Consider the following 17,970-nt stretch of genomic DNA (forward strand, 5'->3'; position numbering starts at 1 on the left):
AAATATTTGTACCGCGAGACAGTCATGGACACGTTGAAAAAGGCTGCAACCAACAGCACATTTGTAGCCAACACTCAGCAATGGAAAACGATACAGAAAATATCACAGCAAAAGATTTAAGACTCAAGTGCATCATATTAATCCAATGGGGCATGATTTAAGTACAATGTCACGCTGAAAGGGTTTTTCTTTAGCGAACACTGCTGTTTTGGTCACAGTTGAAGGACTATTTTCACCTTTTTTCTAATGGTTTTCTCTTTTTTTTTTTTTTCAAATCCATGGGACAGTCATATTTCAGGAAGATGCCTGTGTTGAGAGAACAAACATGAGTTCTTACATTGGTAACTTGGTTTGACAATGTCACAATAATGTCATGCTTACACAGATTACCCCACTCAACCTCTGCTGATATTACTGTGATCATAACTAGCAACCAGACACAAACTGCTCCTTACACAGGAAGAGGAAGAGAGACTCTGTCGACAAGTGACGCCTCTGGATTCTGAATTCGAGACACTTTGGAGACGCTTTCTGAATACCTTGTTTAGCGATGGGGGGAGATCTCAGGTTTTGTTGCGGGAGTCGAGATGTCTTCTGTTGCCAAACTGTGTTTTGAAACTGAGCACGTGCAAAAAGAAACTGGCACAAGTATTTTGAAGGTACTGTCATTTCCCTTGGCGCCGTAGCCATCAGTGACCCCAAACAACACCGAAACTCACCATTGCAAAAGTCCTCATTATAATAATATTACACATCCCCTTGTATAGATGCAAAGTGCAAAAACTGAATCGGTATACTAAAGCTCATAAACATAACAGACAGAAAAAAAAATCAATAGAAATACAGAGAATGATATCAGTGTAGGAGCCTAAAAAAGCATGCCGGCAACCTCTGAATATCTAACAAGTAGATAAAACAAGCCACATGATATTCTTTTTTTCCTAGGACTCGGTTTAAAACGTGTCTTTGAAGCTAACATAAATGAGTCAAGCTAGTAAGATGCTACCTCTGTCTTGCCTATAGCTGGAAGTATTGTACTGGACTGTAACATAAAACCATAAAGAGAGAGAAAAAAGAAGCAAACAACCATCAACACAACTCTTGTACACCAAAAGCCTCTTGGGACATTATTTACAAATGAAGCTGTCATGCTTTTGTAAGGGGTTCATTTAAAAGCTATCATTACACAAATACAACAAGATTTTCTTTTTTTCTTTTTTCTTTTTTTTCTCAATACTATCGTTTCTGCAGGCAAAGTCACAAATAAGAGTTTGAATAGATTCTTTGGAGACGGACATAAAAACAAAGTGGAGAGACGTTTGAAAGGAAAAGATGGAGGGGCTTATGACAAAAACAGAGGAGTTTTGTTATAAAGCAAACTCCGTGCTCAAGAGCGTCATCCTGTTCTTCCAAAGAAGGAAAAGTCAAAGGTCACAATAATAAACTGTATTTAGAGTCGATGAATTTTATAGAGGGACATAGAAACGTCTTGCAATGACTTACAGAGGACGGGCAGGAGGCATACAGGCATTGAGCTTGTATTTGATGGCCCTGGGCTGGGGTTAAAAGCTAATTTGAGGAGGAATAAGGATGAGGAATGAAGGGAGGAGCGGGCAGACTGACAGCAGGAGTCATTACTTAGTCTATTATTGTAGAGAAGGGCATGTTTTTATGGAGGTTGGGGTTCTGAGAGTGTCGGTTACGGCTGCGCACAGAGCTGAACACCATGTTGCAACCAGGGATTTTGCACTTGTGCATCTCGCGCAGGTGCACAGTCTTGTAGTGCACGCGCAGGGTCCCTTTGTTGCTGTACATTTTGTGGCAGATGTTGCAGAGGATCCCACCGATGCCACAGTTACTGCCCCCGGTGGACGAAAGGAGGAACGGCGAGGAGGAAGGTTCCAACCTCTCACCGTGTCCTTCTCCTCCTAGTTCTCCAGTCTCATCCCGATGCCCCCCTTCAGCCCGCCCCACGGCACGCTGGGAGCAGTCCTCCCCCTCGCTGTTGCCCTCCTCCTCATCCTCTTCTCCCTCCTCCTCCTCCTCCAGGTCATCCAGTAGGATGCCTTCATCGCTGCCCTCGTCTGACTCGTGTGAGGAGTGGACACTGCTGCTGGATTGAACACTGGATGTGGTGCTTAGGTCCAGCACCATGTAGTCGTCTGGCTGGCCCCGGGAGAAGCCGTTGGTGTGGTGGTTTTTAAGGTTATGGTTAAGAGGGTGGTGGGGAAACTCGATGCGCATAGGGGAACGGAGACTGTCGTTCAGGCCAGGGGGCCCGAGGCTGGCGCCTCCGATGCCCACCCCGGCCATAGGGTCCAAGCCCATGTGGTGCCCGGCGTAGATCTTGGCCAGTAACTCGGCTCGCAGGTCCTTGGGCAGTGGCGTGAGTTGGGGGTCCAGGACAATGTCGTCCAGCTCTTTGGTCAGCAGTTTGCGGTGCAGGTTGATGTTGGAGCTGTGCCTAATGTGGAGAGAGTCATAGTTTTAAATCAGAACCATGCCAGTGTACGAGGGAGGTACGTGTCAGACACAACACAGCCACAGTTTTAAAATACATGTTTGTTCTGGCAGTGATTTGTTTTTCATATTGTCAAGTTATCTTACTTCTGTTCAATGGTACCAGGCTACAAATATTCAATTTCTAAGAACCGCTACATGTACAGCAATTATTGTTACGATCAGATGGGGCACACAGACAGTCACACAGAGACAGAAATTCACCCTGCAGCTCCACAGAAAAGTGCTCTAAGATCGCACAGAGAGACAGCATCCTGCTAGTGTTTACCGCTGTCAGCATGTCTGCACTGCACAGCCCTCAAATCCAATAGACTCTGACTCAATTAAATACTCCACCATATTGAATGGGAGTTTATCAATTGATTCGAGCTGTGGTAATGTGATAATCGAGGGGAACTGGATAGCATATTAGCACTAGGCCCTGACAGCATTATCGCATTCGTTCCCTATTGGAGGTGGCTTAATCGAGCACCTCAGTGAACATGTCTTTATGTAGCCCTGGATTTAATTAAGATGGGCATTTTTTTTCCCAAACACAAGGCGAACTGTATCACACAGTGCGCTACAGCTGATGAAAGAAACTAACAAGTGCCATGCTTAAGCCAGGATAGGATTAGTAAGGATTTCAGTTAGCACACAAAGCCATGCTAAAGAATGCAAGGTGAAATGGGCTTGAAAAATCTAATTCAATGCTTTTTCGCTCCAATTTCACAGTTGCCAAGTCGGACTAAGAACAAGGGGACCCACTGCACACATGTCACAACAAAACTGCAGAAACACAGAAAGGAAACTTAAGCAACTAATAAGCGATGTCAGATACGACAAATACATGGCCCATTCCTCTCATGTCAGGTCAGCACTTACATCAAATAAGAATAATGTGCAAACACTCAGTGCCTTTAATGTGAAGGGTTTCCATGCAGGGAGGGCACATGTGTGCAAATTATATTCAAAAAAAAAAAGAAAAGAAAACGGTCATCCTGAGCAGGACGGGCAAAAATGGAGTCACAATGGATAGTAGAGCTTACCAGCAGTGGCAGGGTTGATGCAGTCAAAAAGGGTCCCTTTCCTTTAATTATTTACTTCCCTATCCGACATTGTCCTGCAAGAGGTAAAAATACATTCATTTGAGGGACCCTTTTCTGTGAACCAGGCAACCAGGAGCCCGTCCACTCAAGCATCGTCAGCATTGGGGAGAGAGAGCGTGGCAAATCGATTGGCCGTGGCTGTCACTGTGTGTGTGTGTGTGTGTGTGTGTGTGTGTGTGTGTGTGTGTGTGTGTGTGTGTGTGTGTGTGTGTGTGTGTGTGTGTGTGTGTGTGTGTGTGTGTGTGTGTGTGTTTGTACAGGCTTTAGTCTGTTTGGGCATGTGTGTGTATGTGTGTGTGAAAAACAGAAAATATACTACTTCCATATAGTGGGACTTCGATCAAAAGGACTGTATAAATCCTTTGTTCTTTTTCATCCTTTGATAGTACAGTTGCACCCATATGGTGTTAGCTTATGGCTAAAATATGGGAGTCATGAGTCAACGTCTGTGGCGCTGTATCCCCGTCTAGTCAGATAACATGTGTGGACGCTCGGCTTTAAGAGGCCAGAGTGTTTTGAGTCTGAACACAATGCCTTGATCAGTGATCAATATATAAGGAAATGGGCACAATTTCTGCAGGGATACCAACCAACAGGCTTTGACGTGAGGAGGGGCCATGTTTGCTCAATTAAGCGTGACGTTGAGGATGCTGTTGATGATGCTCAGGTAGGCAGGTCCTTTGCAACATGTCTCCATCTCTATAACAACACCTTCTCACTGCTAATAAGCTCTAAGTTAACCATGACTATCTCAGTTTTAGATATTAAAGTCAAACATGCTAAATATCATGCAGTAAGTAGTCTGTGCTATTGCTACAGTAGCCATCTTAAATACTCAAAATGCATTGTTAGAATATAACAACATCAATATCCAATGAGAAAATTCACATTTACCACTGCAGTCTTTTATATATTTTACAGATATATAAAAATAAAATGAAAAGGGAAGAAAAAAACTTGATGAGAAATCATTTGGAAATTATTCAATCTCAAGAGCTAAAGAGGAGAAAAAGAGCCAAGTTCATGATGGTTTGCATTACTATTTAACTCCTGTGTTGGCAAGGCCTCCGTGCCCTAAATAATCCAAATAAGTCCACTGAATCCACACACACACACACACACATAATGCACTTATCCCTTCATTTATCAAATTTAGATTTCTGCCCCATTTCCCACTCCCCTCCATCCCTCCACCTCCATCACTCCACTTCAGTACGCTCTGTCTTTCCTCCCCCAAACCCAAGTCCTCACTGCCCCCCCCCTCCTCCATCTCTGCCTCCCTGTTGGCCAGTAATGTGGCTGGCAAACCAATTTGACAGTCTCATCTTTGCCCAAAAGATGGGGGAGGCCTCCAGAGAGCCCATTTTTGACTGTGCAGAGGAGGCAGAGCGAGAGTGAGCCTGTCCCGACCGGCGTTAATCATCTTTAGGTTCATCTGATGGCCCTTGCCCTTGTTTTTGTGTGTGTGCGTGCGTGTGTGTGTTGTCTAAATGACTCATAACGTGTAAATGAGATGGAAAGCTGAGTGGTATTAAACTGACACGAGTGGTTCTTTGTCTTTCCTGTCATTTGGGGTGTGTTATGAGGTTTTAGGTGTAAGTGGGAGGACAGGAGCGTCGGTAGCATTTATCACTCTTTGTCACTGTTATATCCACTTTGCATTGTTACAGTCTGTTCAGCGGCGCAGGATGCAAAGATTCGAGGAGCCTCAAATAAATGAGTGCACAGACTTTAAATATCATGTGAATAACAGTTAGTTACAACATTTCTTGCAGTTTTACAACTTGAATTCTACTGTGCTTCCATGGTTATTTATCTCAGAGTAAAATAATTCCTTTTATTCTCCTCTAAATACATCACAAGGAAGCTGCCAACAACCAACCAAAGGGCTGCAATGTTTCAAGTTTCCGTATTTTAATCAGCAGATATCTTGAAGCGGGGTGAGTGGCTTTTGCTAACGTATTCTCTCTATGAGGCGCGTGCCCTTTGTTTATAAGAGACAAACAGAGAGCTGATTGTGAAGCAGCGGAGCCGGGACCGCATGCCGTGAGGGGACCGAGGGAAAGCGAGGAAGACAGAGAGAGGAAGGAGAGGGGAGGAAAGAGACTCTCCAACATAATTAACCTTCACTCTCTCCATTTGCAGTGGCCCGTGCAGGGACCGCGGGCTGCGCACCGCTGCACCATGGGAACGTGGAAGCAGGAGGACACCGGCTGTACTTGGTGTAGCGACAGAGGAGCAGGTTAAAAAGCTGAAGTGAACGTTAAAAAAGAGAAGCAGTGCAGGCTGATAAAAATGAGATAAGTAAGGCAAGTCTTGTCAACGGTTTAAAGAATATGATTAACGAGGCCAATAATGGTGATGATTACTGGTACGCGCGACTTTCCAGCAGTTAATCATGCAGCTTCTTCAACACTTCTGCCGACGCTGCTCGCTCCCCACAATAAATATGCAATCATTTACCTCTGTGCAGCAGGCGGCTGGGAGGCTGGGAGAAAACACCCCACTGTAAAACCACACAGACACACACTCGCATGTTGGACTCTGTTTTACACTCACACATTACATGCTTGCTCAAGGGCACATTAAATTATCCCTTCCTGTATTCCCGAGTGTGTGTGTGTGTGTGTGTGTGTGTGTGTGTGTGTGTGTGTGTGTGTGTGTGTGTGTGTGTGTGTGTGTGTGTGTGTGTGTGTGTGTGTGTGTGAGAAGTCTTATAAACAGGGCAGAGATCCAACCTGAATAAACACCAGTCGCACTGGCTTTCCGTGGCAGCACATTTTCAACGTGTCCTGCTCTGACAATGTCATTGGCTCCCGGTTGATTTTCTCAGCAGATCAAATGACCTCTCCTCCGTTTTCTTTGATACGGGAGCTTCTGACGCTGCCTTTGGCTTTTCACTCAGTCAGCGGACTAATCAGATATGCAGAGGTGCTTTGGACTTCCCTATTGGTGCATGTCAACAACTGTTTGGGAGGCCCTGAAAAGAGGAAAGCAGGCAGGGCTGCATATTCTAATGCTGCTTTAGCATATATTATTCAGCTGGAAGAGCAACAACAAATAACTACTGCTTTACCTTCCTCTTATTAAAATTCAATGTGGCTATTATTCTAAGGGTCATTTTTTAAATATTTTTTTTAAGAGAATTACTTTGTGTTAAGCATTAAGTGACGTTTTTATCAATCCTTTATGTCTGAGGTGAAGTACAGGAAAGAGCTGCTTATTAATCGTTAGTGCCGACACACGAATCAGATTTGGAAAAAGAGTGGACTTTATCTAATTTACTGGTAATAAACATTCTTTTGTGCAAATATCTAAGTACGTGCAGTTTCTTAATCTTATCAGAGCAAGTGCTCTTATGAAAACAACTAAATTATATTCCCATTTTATTGCTGCAATTACACTCAAACATACATTATGTCATTAGAGGATTATCCAGGGACAGATTTGATGAGAGCCCGGCTTGTGTATTGACTCGCCTGGAAGCCCCAGGATTCCTCTCGCTATGCAGTGCCCTTCTTTCTGTTGTTTTGTTCCCCGTTTGAACCAGCGGCAGAGTAATATGTCCCATATGTTATCAGGAATTTATCCCCCACAGAAGAAGTATGGAAACAATAGCGCGCTTTGGACTCACCCACCCTCAGATGCTTTATGCTCACAGCAGCGATTGTCCCTCTGTGCTACAAACTTATCTCCACCTCACATGTGTTTGGCCGCTTTACATGTTTGAGCAGCACTTACATGCTGGTGTTTTCCCGTCATGGAGTGTCACACACAGCGTCACATACACATCCAGGCTGACACAGGAACAGAGCGAGCATAGGAAGAGTTCAAGCTGAGGTTGTTACCTTTTCTGTTACCTTTTCTCTGCAAAATGGTCTAATGTTCGACCCCCCTGCGCCTATCTGAAGCCCTCCACTCACCCCCGGCTTTGATACCCAACGGCTGGCTGCGTGTTTGTGACAGATCAGCTTTCCCGCACCTTTCTTCTATCCTGATGATCATTTTTTTTCTCTCCCTGTTGTCGCCTCATTAAGTTTTCCGTGAGTCATCGTGGGGTCATGACAGCAGATAGCAGCATGAGAGCACTAAATTACATAACTGACTAAAAAAGCGGGGCGGCTGTAGGATTTAAACTCACACTATCCACCTTAGCACCAATAAAACTGAGCAATATCTGCTGATTACTAATGGCACTTTACTCTTAGGTGTAATTCCCATCTAGCATTCAAATCTTTTATCATGTTAAATTCCCCTATTAATATACAGTGGAGCTCTCTTCATGCTATTTAAAAGTTCAGATAAGGCAGTTAATTGTTTGTATCCAACAACTGTTTTACAGCATTGGGAGACTAATTACAAACAGATAAGCTGTATACAGATAGTTTTCTCTGTTATCTGTTTGTACATATTCTTGTGTGTGTGTGCGTGCGTGCAAGTGAGTGCGCATACATGTGCATTTTCATGTTACACAGCAGGCCAGTCATGCCTTAGGTCCTCTGTTCTTGAAGTCTTGTCAAAAGAGGGGAACTAACCAGCTCACCAGTGGCAGTACACCACACTGAGGCAATGCATGCTATTATTACACTTCCTGTCATCTTGCTTCTGCCGGCACAGCTGCGTCAGGTGAGCAGCAGTGTTCCACCTTCGCTAACGCTAACTTGTCTCCTGCTCTGCTCCCCCTGTTCCTCTCCCACATCCATTCTGATGGAATCCCAGAATCACCTGCTGTATTTATATGCTGCTAATGAACAAACTGGTAGGAACAGATGCCACCGGAACAACAAGTGTAATGAAAGATCTGGTGTGGAAAAGGAGCAGTGACTTTGGGTGGAGAGGAGCAGCAGTGGATGAGGGGGAGCAGGACCAAACACTGAGGAAAAATATACAGCTCCCTCTGGCAAGATTTGTTTGCGCGCTGGAGGCATGCAGTATGTTCAGCTTGCCCTTATTTAAATGAAAGTGTCACTTGTCACGAGTTAAATCTATATATTTATCTCTGCTCCTCTTAAAGGAAACTTAAGGGTAAGGCTGTCATGTAGAGCAGCTGAGTTCTATTAAAGAGATGGAGAGTGTGAGCATGAGAGATATCTCTTCCACTTGAATGCTGTGTATTTTAGAAAGGCGGGAGGAAATTTACAATTTGTGTCAAGGGCCGTTTTACACTTTGTCTCTGCTGTGTTGAGTGACTGGATAACTTGAGCAAGCGACCGTTGTTGTTTACATGACTGCCAAGGGAATATGATTTTCTGAGTTACTAAGCGAATGTGTCATTTCACACAGCTGTGGTTTTTTTTTTTGGTATCTATTCAGTTTCTCTCATATCAGTAATTCTAATCAATTTTCGTATATGTAGAGGACTGTGAAAGAGAAATTCTGCCTCTTAAGTACGACTGAATGCTGGCCAATTTAACACTTAGAAGTACTCCATGAAGCAAAAAGCAGTTGTTTGTAATCCCTTATGGAGCCTGTGCTAGCCCAGGGCACTAGTGATCTTATGTACCGCCAGCATGTATTATGGTATCAATCTGCTGCCACTGCTGCTACATTCTATATATTCTGCCGAGTGTGTGTGTGGGACTGATATGTGCTAACAAGCCCAGGTGAGTATGGCTGGCCTCACCTCCTAATGCGCTAATAAATGCAGTGGTTTGACAAACCGCTGTCTATGTTAATATATGCGCCTTCACCTCCCTGTGACAAGGTGAGGTACTGAGGGCAGGTAAACAACACACTTGAGCTGCAGGGTTGATGGGTATGACCTAGTGCTTGTGTGAATGTGTATGTGTTTCTCATCCTGACACCATACTCTTCTGAACTTTGACTTGACAAGGAGCAGATGTCCCTGAATGAATTTAGTGTTAAATTAGCGAGCAGATGTTAGGTGATAGGCTATCCAGGTAGATGTCATACAGTAATCATATACTGCAGCTAAATCTTGTTTTATTAACGTCAAATGAAAAGCATATCCCTCACAAAAATGCTGTTAACTATTAAAATGTGTTTTAACATGGCTTTTAAAAGACTGCTGTGGCCCTACAAAAACACCTATGCTGTAGATTTAAGTAGTGCCATAATTTAGAATCGAACACTTCCATTGAACCTACCTCCAACTGTCACAATTATATTGAAATAAAATGGTACAGTACCGAGTTCTAGCACTAACCTGTCTCGGCTCCTCCGGGAAGGGAAGGCAGCGTTGCAGCCAGCCACAGTACACACATGCATCTCTTTGAGGTGCACATTCTTGTAGTGCAGTTTCATGCTATAGGAGCTCTTGAAGCTCTTCTTACATACATAGCAGATCTTGGGGTCGGGACTTGAGCATGGATCTCCCTCTGGTGAATGAGAAGAAGGGAATTTGGGTGGGCTGGAACCATAGCCCATCGAAGAGATGAAGCTCTCGTGCAGAGCAGCCATACTGGCGGCGGCAGCAGCAGCAGCCATGCCTCCATTATAGAGGCCATACTGGCCCATGCAGAACATGTCGTAAGTAGGATCGTTGAGTTCCTCCTTGATTTTGATAGGGGGCTGATGAGGGGAGGGTGAGGAGTGACCCTTGCCTTCCATTTCCTTTTTCAAATGGGCTTCCTCACTACCCTCATCGTCCTGTTCCTTGTCCAGACCCCTTGCACCCCTGATGTGTTTTTGCTGTTCTTCCACATCTATCAGCTCATCACGGTAGAACATCTTGGAATCAGAGGTTTCAGACTCATTCTCAAAGTCTCTCTCGTGGTCCTGCTCCTCAGAGGTGAAGCTGTCCATACAACGTAGCTCACCAGAGCCTTGAAGATCATTTCCACCCCTGCTGTCACTACCAGTCCCTTCCCGGCATTCATCTTCACTCTGTCTCATCATGCCTCTCAGAGCTAGGCCAGGGCTCATCTCATCCTGGGAAGGGGATTGCTGCCCACTACCACCACTGTGGTTCCCATTACCACTGCCGCTGTTGTTGTTGCTGTTACAGTTACCATTCATTTTGATATTGTTGTGAATTAGGGATGACTGGTGATGGTGGTGATTATGGTGGAGGTTATCATCGTCATCATCGTCTTTGTCGTCATATTCATCCGCCACATCAATTACTTCCTTTTCAATCTTCACTGGCATGCTAGATTTACGTGGCTTCTTTTTAGGCGTGGGGTCTGTGTTGCCAGTGGTGAGGTCATGATTGGCACTGTGTGTATGTAAGCGGTGGGACGTGGGTCCTGACTCTGACATGTGAACATTATTGTGTGAAGCCACAGCTGCAGCAGCCAGGAGATGTTGTTGTTGTTGGTCCATCAGAGTGGTACTGTTGGTGGTGGTGGGGAGGATGGGGCTGGTGGGCAGTGACACTGGAGGACTGACGAGGTCCGCAGGAGACAGAAGCGTACGGTAGAATGGGGGCACTGGCTGGACTGGCTGCACCGACTTCAGGGTGGGGAACACCAGTGGGCTTTGCAGGGGTGACTGAAGCATAGGGTCTACCGGTGGAGTAGTAAAGCCCAGTGGTGGCCTTCCAGGGCTGGTGAGTGTAAAGCCACCATTCTTGGTGCTTGAGATGACAGGTGTACCAGGGGTTGAATTGGCACGGATGAGATCCTTGTCACGGTTATTGCGCAGCATTGGCATGTGCAACCGTGGATTGGGATTGGCACTGTGGCGGTTGCGGCTGCGTAGTGAGCTGAAGACCATATTGCAGCCCTCAATGGTGCAACGGTGTTTAATCTTCAAATGTACAGCATTATAATGTATCTTAAGTGTACCTTTGTCATAAAAGGTTTTGCCACAAGAGTTGCAGCACACACGGCCCTTGCGTGAGGTGGCTCCCATGCGGCGCATGCGATGCATCTTGGAGGAAAAGGAAGCATGAGTGATGGTTTTAGAGGGCTCATCCTTTACAAAGTGGTGGTGGACCTGGTGGTCACTCAAACTGTTGGACTGCTGAGGTTGATTTTGGGACTGTTGTTGGCCTTGCTGTTGTTGCTGCTGGAGCTGTGTCTGCTGTTGCTGCTGTTGCTGAGCTTGCTGGGTGGAAGGATTTGGTGAGATGGGCGATGCCCTGTTGTTGGGCTCTGTCTTGGGTTCAATGTTGTTGCTCATGCCTCCCAGGGCTCCACGGCTGGGACTCTGGCCTGTACGGAAGGGTGACAGGGACACTTCTGACTCACTGGTCTCCACCTGTTCACCTTGGTTTGCCAGGCTGGGCTCCCGGAGCCGGAGAGCAGACTGCTCCATAGGCAGGCCGTTGGGAGGCAAGCCGAGCATGGGAGCAGAGACTGGGTTGATGTACTGGAAGGGCAGGAGGAAGGCTAAGCTGTTGGGGATATTTTCGAAATGGTGAATGCTGGATGGGCTACTATTTTCCAGATGTGTCAGGAGCCCCGGGCTGCGGGTTCTATTGTTGCTTTCAATGAATGTCCTAATCCCGGAGTCCGTCTTGGAGGAGGGAACTGTAACAGCCTGACCTTCCTTCTCCTGAATGGCCATCAGCTCCACAATGGACTTTGTCTCACCAAAGCGCAGGAACTGCTGCAGGGTGATGATTTCCTCTTCTCGGGACATGATGGTCCAGCGGTCCAGCACCTTGCCTGCAGCATCCTAGATGCCCCAGAGGAGACAAGAGAGAAGACAAAAATACAAACCATTATTGATTGTGCATAATCACTGTGGTCAAAGGAGAAGATAGAGCAGGGGTTAGTTTGAAAGGGCAAGCTTTTCTGCTCATGAAATTCAGAGGCTCCTGGAGCGACAAGTAACTAACAGAGCTTTGTTGAAAATCCCTCCCTCCATTCTCCCTCTTTGCCATCCACTTTTCAGTCATTTGTTTTTTCTATATATCAGCCCTGTGAATGTGATCATTAATCACACAGTGATGAGAGAAGGCAAGTATAGTTGAATCAAACGCACTGAGGTGGGGTGATTAGCAGGTCTCTGCGACTTTCAACATTGTTGGGATGTTAATTTGAGTTGACAAAAACAGCTTTGTAAAAGATGTGAACTCTTGCTGGGCCTCCCTCTGTACACAATCTGTACCTGGGGATATTTACAAAGTTGTGTGAGTCAGAGAAAAAAACGACTGAACAGAAATAATAGAATAATTAATGTAAGCCACTAATTGCACGTTGGTCAGCAGGCATTTTTCTCAGTGTGTTTTCAATCTCTAAGGCAGTAAAATGCTCGAGGGAGGATGGGACTGCTGCAGTGTGTATCAGGGAATGGCTTTGGACATTCAAATAGGAAAACTCATGTTTATTTAAGGTTGTGTTTGAGTGCTATTGAGCTTGTGTTCCTTTCATTTCACAGGCTGCGAGTTTATCATGCTTCTGTGTTAGTGAGGTCTGAAGCATACATGACCTGTGCTACCTTAAATATTGATAACATCAATACGTTAATACGTTTTTAATAATGCGCAACCTGTGTCCTCTTAAACATTGATGTGAGATACTTTGTAATAAACAACCATGTTGTTTAGGACACTGTCCACTGATGATGCATTTTCAGTTGATGGTGGTTACCTCTGAAAGGGGGCAAAAATGTAAAATAACAAATATTAAAAAATAAATGCTTTATAATAACCATTGGCAATTCCACCTCCTGTATTTTTGGAGGTTTGGAAATGGTGAGAAACAAGTTTCCATTAAGAGGCCACAACTAGTCCGATGGGGCTTGGGCGTGATTCCAAATAGAACACTATATTTGGCTAGTGTCTTTCAGAGATGTGCTATTAATGGCTGAAAAGTAAAAAGCTTAGAATCCTTGCAAATGTGAATACTGTCAAACATCAAGAGATGGCAAGGGATTTGGGGAAAAGAATTTTGGTAAAACCCTGAGAATTGACTTTGTGGTTGAGCTACCGTGTTCAAGGCAATGAACATTTGACCCTGCGCTCTTGTCCTCTTGTGTGAACCCACATCTCTTCCTGCTTCATGGCACTGATGACAGAATTTACAAAATTATCCTCATACAGCACTCCTCATCCTGCTGTTGTTATATAAGATGATGTGGCATGAGCGTGAACAAGATAGAAATAGAGGAGAGAAGAAACAGAGAGACACTGTGTGAACACTTCATTTCACACAGAGGCTCCTGAGGGACCAGGTGCAAGTGACATCAAGGGAGTAACGCAGGCGATGACAATTAGTCACAGTGAAATGGTAACATTTCATATGTGCTTCTAGCTGCTGGCATCTATAAAAGATAAATGGCAACTCTGGCGAGTAAAAAGCTGTAAAAACCAACATCACAAAGCACAAAGGGCCTGTAAGGAGAAAACAGAAGATAAATGTTTAAAGAGAGACAGCGAAAGAGAGATAGTACGGGAGAGACACAGAGGAAGAGGAGCAGAAAAACAGAGAAAAATAAAAGTGAGTGGTTTCATATCATGCCCTCAGATATACTGGAGAAACAGATTCTTCTGAGACGAAACATCAATAGTCACTGGGGTATTTGTTGTTAAATATACATTAAAAAACATTTTACACTTTCATTCTGTGTGCGCTCTGGAGTTTTGCCCGGAGGTATGACTTTAAATTCTAGCCTGGGCACTATTATTTCATACTGCATGGCCATCTGGGCATTAGTACTTCCATTTGATTTAATTGAAACAAAAAAAAATTAACAAATTAGAAAGTGAATCTTTAAATAGTTCCACAATCACATTTCTTAAGAAACTGTAGTTCTGAAAAGTGGATCAGTCTTTTAATATTTTCTAGTGACAAGAAAAGATTTAGTTGTGACGTTCATTTGTGCAACTTTGAGAGGCATGAAAAATTTTAAATGCAATTAATGTGTTTTATTCTAATGAATGAAATCTCTGTTTCGTATGCAGTAAATAACAATGGAGAATACTTGCATTTTTAGGATCACTAGTGAGCGACAGTTAACTCAATTTAAGCCATCTTAATATCAGTTTCTAATCTTCCCTACTTGTTTGCTTGTCATATTGAGATTGAAATAACATTAAAAACAACCACAAGCTTCCTAAAATTGAGGTCATTTCTATGCCAGTTCCATTAATAAAATTCTCGGGGTTAGTCTCAAGCCATAAGTAATACCATTAAATAAAACTCAAAAGCTCTGCAGGTTTATACACATCGACAAGATCACTTTCCCAGCTCACATGCAGTTATCCAGCGCGGTCTCGGTCACTGACTGAATCAAACATTGTTCAGACGTTTATTTTATCCTCTACCAGTTCCACCCTGTGCCTCCACTTCCCCACTCATGAAGCCAAACAAAAGCCAAAACACAATGACACGGGCCAAACTGCAACTCATTAGTGTTGGGAATGGCCAGCCAGCTGTCAGAACAGGTCAGCAGATCTGCTACGCACTGGACCCTGTCTGAGAGGAGGCTATACAAGCCCTCCTCCTTCATTGGTCAGTTGAGTTTTGGAGGCCAGTCAATGAGCGTTTGGGCTGGGGTTGGGCTTGGAGCACCCACAAATTCAAAAAATGGAGCAAATCGGTCCAGAAAAGGATGTGAGGGGACAGAGTTGATTAAGGTTCAGTCCATGTGGAAACTACCACTGGTTTTTAGGCCAAGGGGCCTTTCAGTACCTGGCTGTTTCCTAGAAGCCACTGCAGTAGCTAATTTCTAACAGCTGCATTTAGCCATACGTCACTTTACAGAAACGTTTAATGGAGATAGGCGCCATAACAATTAATAAACAATCAAAGATGGGAGAAAAGCATGTATTGTATTAGAATGAGTGTCTAAAGTACGAGATGACACACATTTGCTGACAAACACAGGCCTCTGTAGTCTTACTACAGTGAGTCTCACAGTTCCACTCCCCTGCATTAGCCTTGTGAAGCTGTGAGAGAAACAAATATGCCATTAGAAGCACTTTTACAAGTAGGCACTCATCTTCCAATTAGCTTAATGTGGCCCTCTTTCCCCTATATTTTCCAGGCGTGCCCCACCTCTTCTTGTACACTCCCTCCAGTAAAATCTCATTAATCCACCCCTCCCCCATCTCCCCCAGTGCTATGACATATTAGTCTGTCATTATGCATCCCAGAGTCCTTTAAACAATACAGCTAAACCTCTGTTTGCCAGGTTAATGACTATTAGCCAATAATTACAGCAGAGAGACGATGGAGTACCCACTTTATCTGGTGGACAGCCTGCTGCTGTTAGTTTATTTTATCTGCCTGCCTCCATGTCTCTCAGAATTAACCAAGCAACGGCTGTATTTATTCATCTCTCTGCCTCTGCAATGCATTCCTAATTCATGGCTGTCTCTAACACTGTGGCACTGGGTGTTGTGTAGTGGGTGTGTGGTGGGGTATCCACCTTGCAAATTGCTGACAATGAGGATGAGCAAATGATGGCCTTGTCATGGGCCAGGGCACCACTGTCAGTTAAAACAAATCAGGCAATTATGCAATTAGCAGGTTATGTGCTGGGCTGTGTTAAGCGCTGGTGTGTGCAGCATTGTTAGGTTGCATGGTGTGCATTAGGGATTAACAGCTTAACATATATATGCCTTTCACTAATAATCACCTATCATACTCAGTGACTGAGTGTATTTGGAATGCAATGGAGAGAGCTGCCATGCTAGGCACACACCAAAACAAAGGAAAATAGCTATAAATACATGGGGTTGACCTGTGCCTGTATGCAGTAGATCAAATGGGAGATCTCTGACCCTCATAGGGCTGGTGTCATAAAGCGCCTCTGATATTTGCATTTCATGTTAACATATAAATTGGCACGATGTTCGGTGTAAAATCTGTGTAGGATGACGCTACGCTGGTTCGACATTAACATACAAACTCAACCGATCGTAAGACAGTATCACTTGCAATGGGGAGGATCAGTCCTCACAATGGCAAAGTGAACCATGGGAACCACATTGATTCACCAATCACCTTGCAGTGAATGCGATCTCCACCAAGCCTCGAGGGAAACTCCATTGATCTCCAGTCCTGCTTTCAGATCCACTTCCTTGAAACAACTGCTCTATCCCTGTGTTCACCACTTCAAGGGAGGTTAAGCAGAAGTTCCTTGTGATCTGAGAAGGTCTTGAACCTTGGTGCTTCCTTTTCCATATTCTGGTTCTCTCCCCTCCCCATCTCAGGCTGTATGAATAATGCAGAGGATCTAGTGGCGAGGGGTGCCATGGGGGATGGGTTCACGCAAAGCCCACTGCCTGAAGCCATCACATCAGAGGGCAACAGCTCCCAAGACACAGGCTGCTCCCCCATTGGCTCTCCAGTGGCAGGTCAGAGGTCATGTGTGAACAACCAGCTCTCTACTTCTTCCCCTGTGATGGACCACAGGGAAATCAGTAGCTACATCCAGATGTGGGTGGAGGACATTTGTAAGAATCATAGAGGTTGAAATTTGCACTCTGTGATCATAGCAAATTCCTCCTTTATGCTCTGCACATCAAAAGAACTTAGTACTTTTTTGACATGACCTTGTGTATCCGCTGCGGATGTTTTCTAAACTGCAGAAACATTAACTAGTATCTTTATAGCCTGATGACAATCTAGTGCACATCGGCTGCCTGCTGACATACAAGATGACACCAGTGTATAATTAACAAGACAGCAGTGAAAACATGTCATCGTATCGTCAAAGACACACACGGCGGTATCCGTGTGGACCAATCAGTCGCAATCATGTCACCTTGTGGTTGCTTATTACAGGGACAGGCATCTCACAAATAAAGCCATCACTCAGTGAAGTGTACCTTTTTGAAATATGTACAGGAAAAAGCAGAAATCTGTGGTAGCTTATTAGTATCGCCTGGTTTACAGCTGTCCTCCAAACATCCAGTTAAAAAAAAAATGACAGCAGAACTTTCCCGCTCTGTCTGTCTGGGATACAAGAACAACATGCTGTAGTGGTGCCATCTCGTATGTCAGCAGACAGCCTTGATGTCTCTCTGAAAGTGGGATGGTTTTAATAAGTGACAATTTGCAGTTGCACTTTAGAGGACAATGAGATAAAATAAAACAGCAGCTCAAAATCATGTTACACTGTATCAGCTTCAGTATACATTATGGTGAGTACAGTCTTTTCGATGTGTTGAAGGATGAGGTCCAGTTATTCCAGCACTGATGGAGTAAAGCCTGGTTGAAGTCTCATATTCCTGATTAGAATTATTCAAGTTTGATTCCTACTTTATCATTTAATTAACAGCCATGCAAAGGGCATTGTCTTGGTCAATACAGTGCTCAATACTGCCAGAGAGGACGGCTTGCTGGGTTTCTGGTGTGAGTAAATGTGAAGAGGCCACAGGGCTTATTTCTCCGGGCCAGACACACTGATCAGCCAACAGGCCGTGAGATACCCTGCTTTCACCTCTCAACCTGATTTAACTCATGGCTTTGGTTAAAATTTCATGACTGTGTGTTAGTTGTTG

General features: G+C 44.4%; 1 protein-coding gene across 3 annotated transcripts in view; it reads right to left on the bottom strand.

The window, feature by feature from the left end:
- Nucleotides 1-250: 250 nt before the first annotated feature.
- bnc2 (basonuclin zinc finger protein 2) overlaps nucleotides 251-17,970 on the bottom strand; it is a 91,501-nt gene continuing 73,781 nt past the window's right edge. For 2 of the 3 annotated variants that reach the window (XM_070980589.1, XM_070980578.1), the window contains 2 exons: nucleotides 9,775-12,191; nucleotides 251-2,464 (listed from right to left, as the gene is read on the bottom strand). In XM_070980589.1, coding sequence (XP_070836690.1) covers nucleotides 1,639-2,464; nucleotides 9,775-12,191 — 3,243 coding nt within the window. In that variant the 3' untranslated portion in view covers nucleotides 251-1,638. Of the gene's footprint in view, nucleotides 2,465-3,548; nucleotides 3,623-9,774; nucleotides 12,192-17,970 lie in introns of all 3 variants that reach the window. The other variant, XM_070980598.1, reaches the window with a different exon arrangement.

The sequence above is a fragment of the Chaetodon trifascialis genome, chromosome 2, assembly GCF_039877785.1.
Source record: "Chaetodon trifascialis isolate fChaTrf1 chromosome 2, fChaTrf1.hap1, whole genome shotgun sequence".
In the NCBI taxonomy this organism is placed as follows: domain Eukaryota; kingdom Metazoa; phylum Chordata; class Actinopteri; order Chaetodontiformes; family Chaetodontidae; genus Chaetodon; species Chaetodon trifascialis.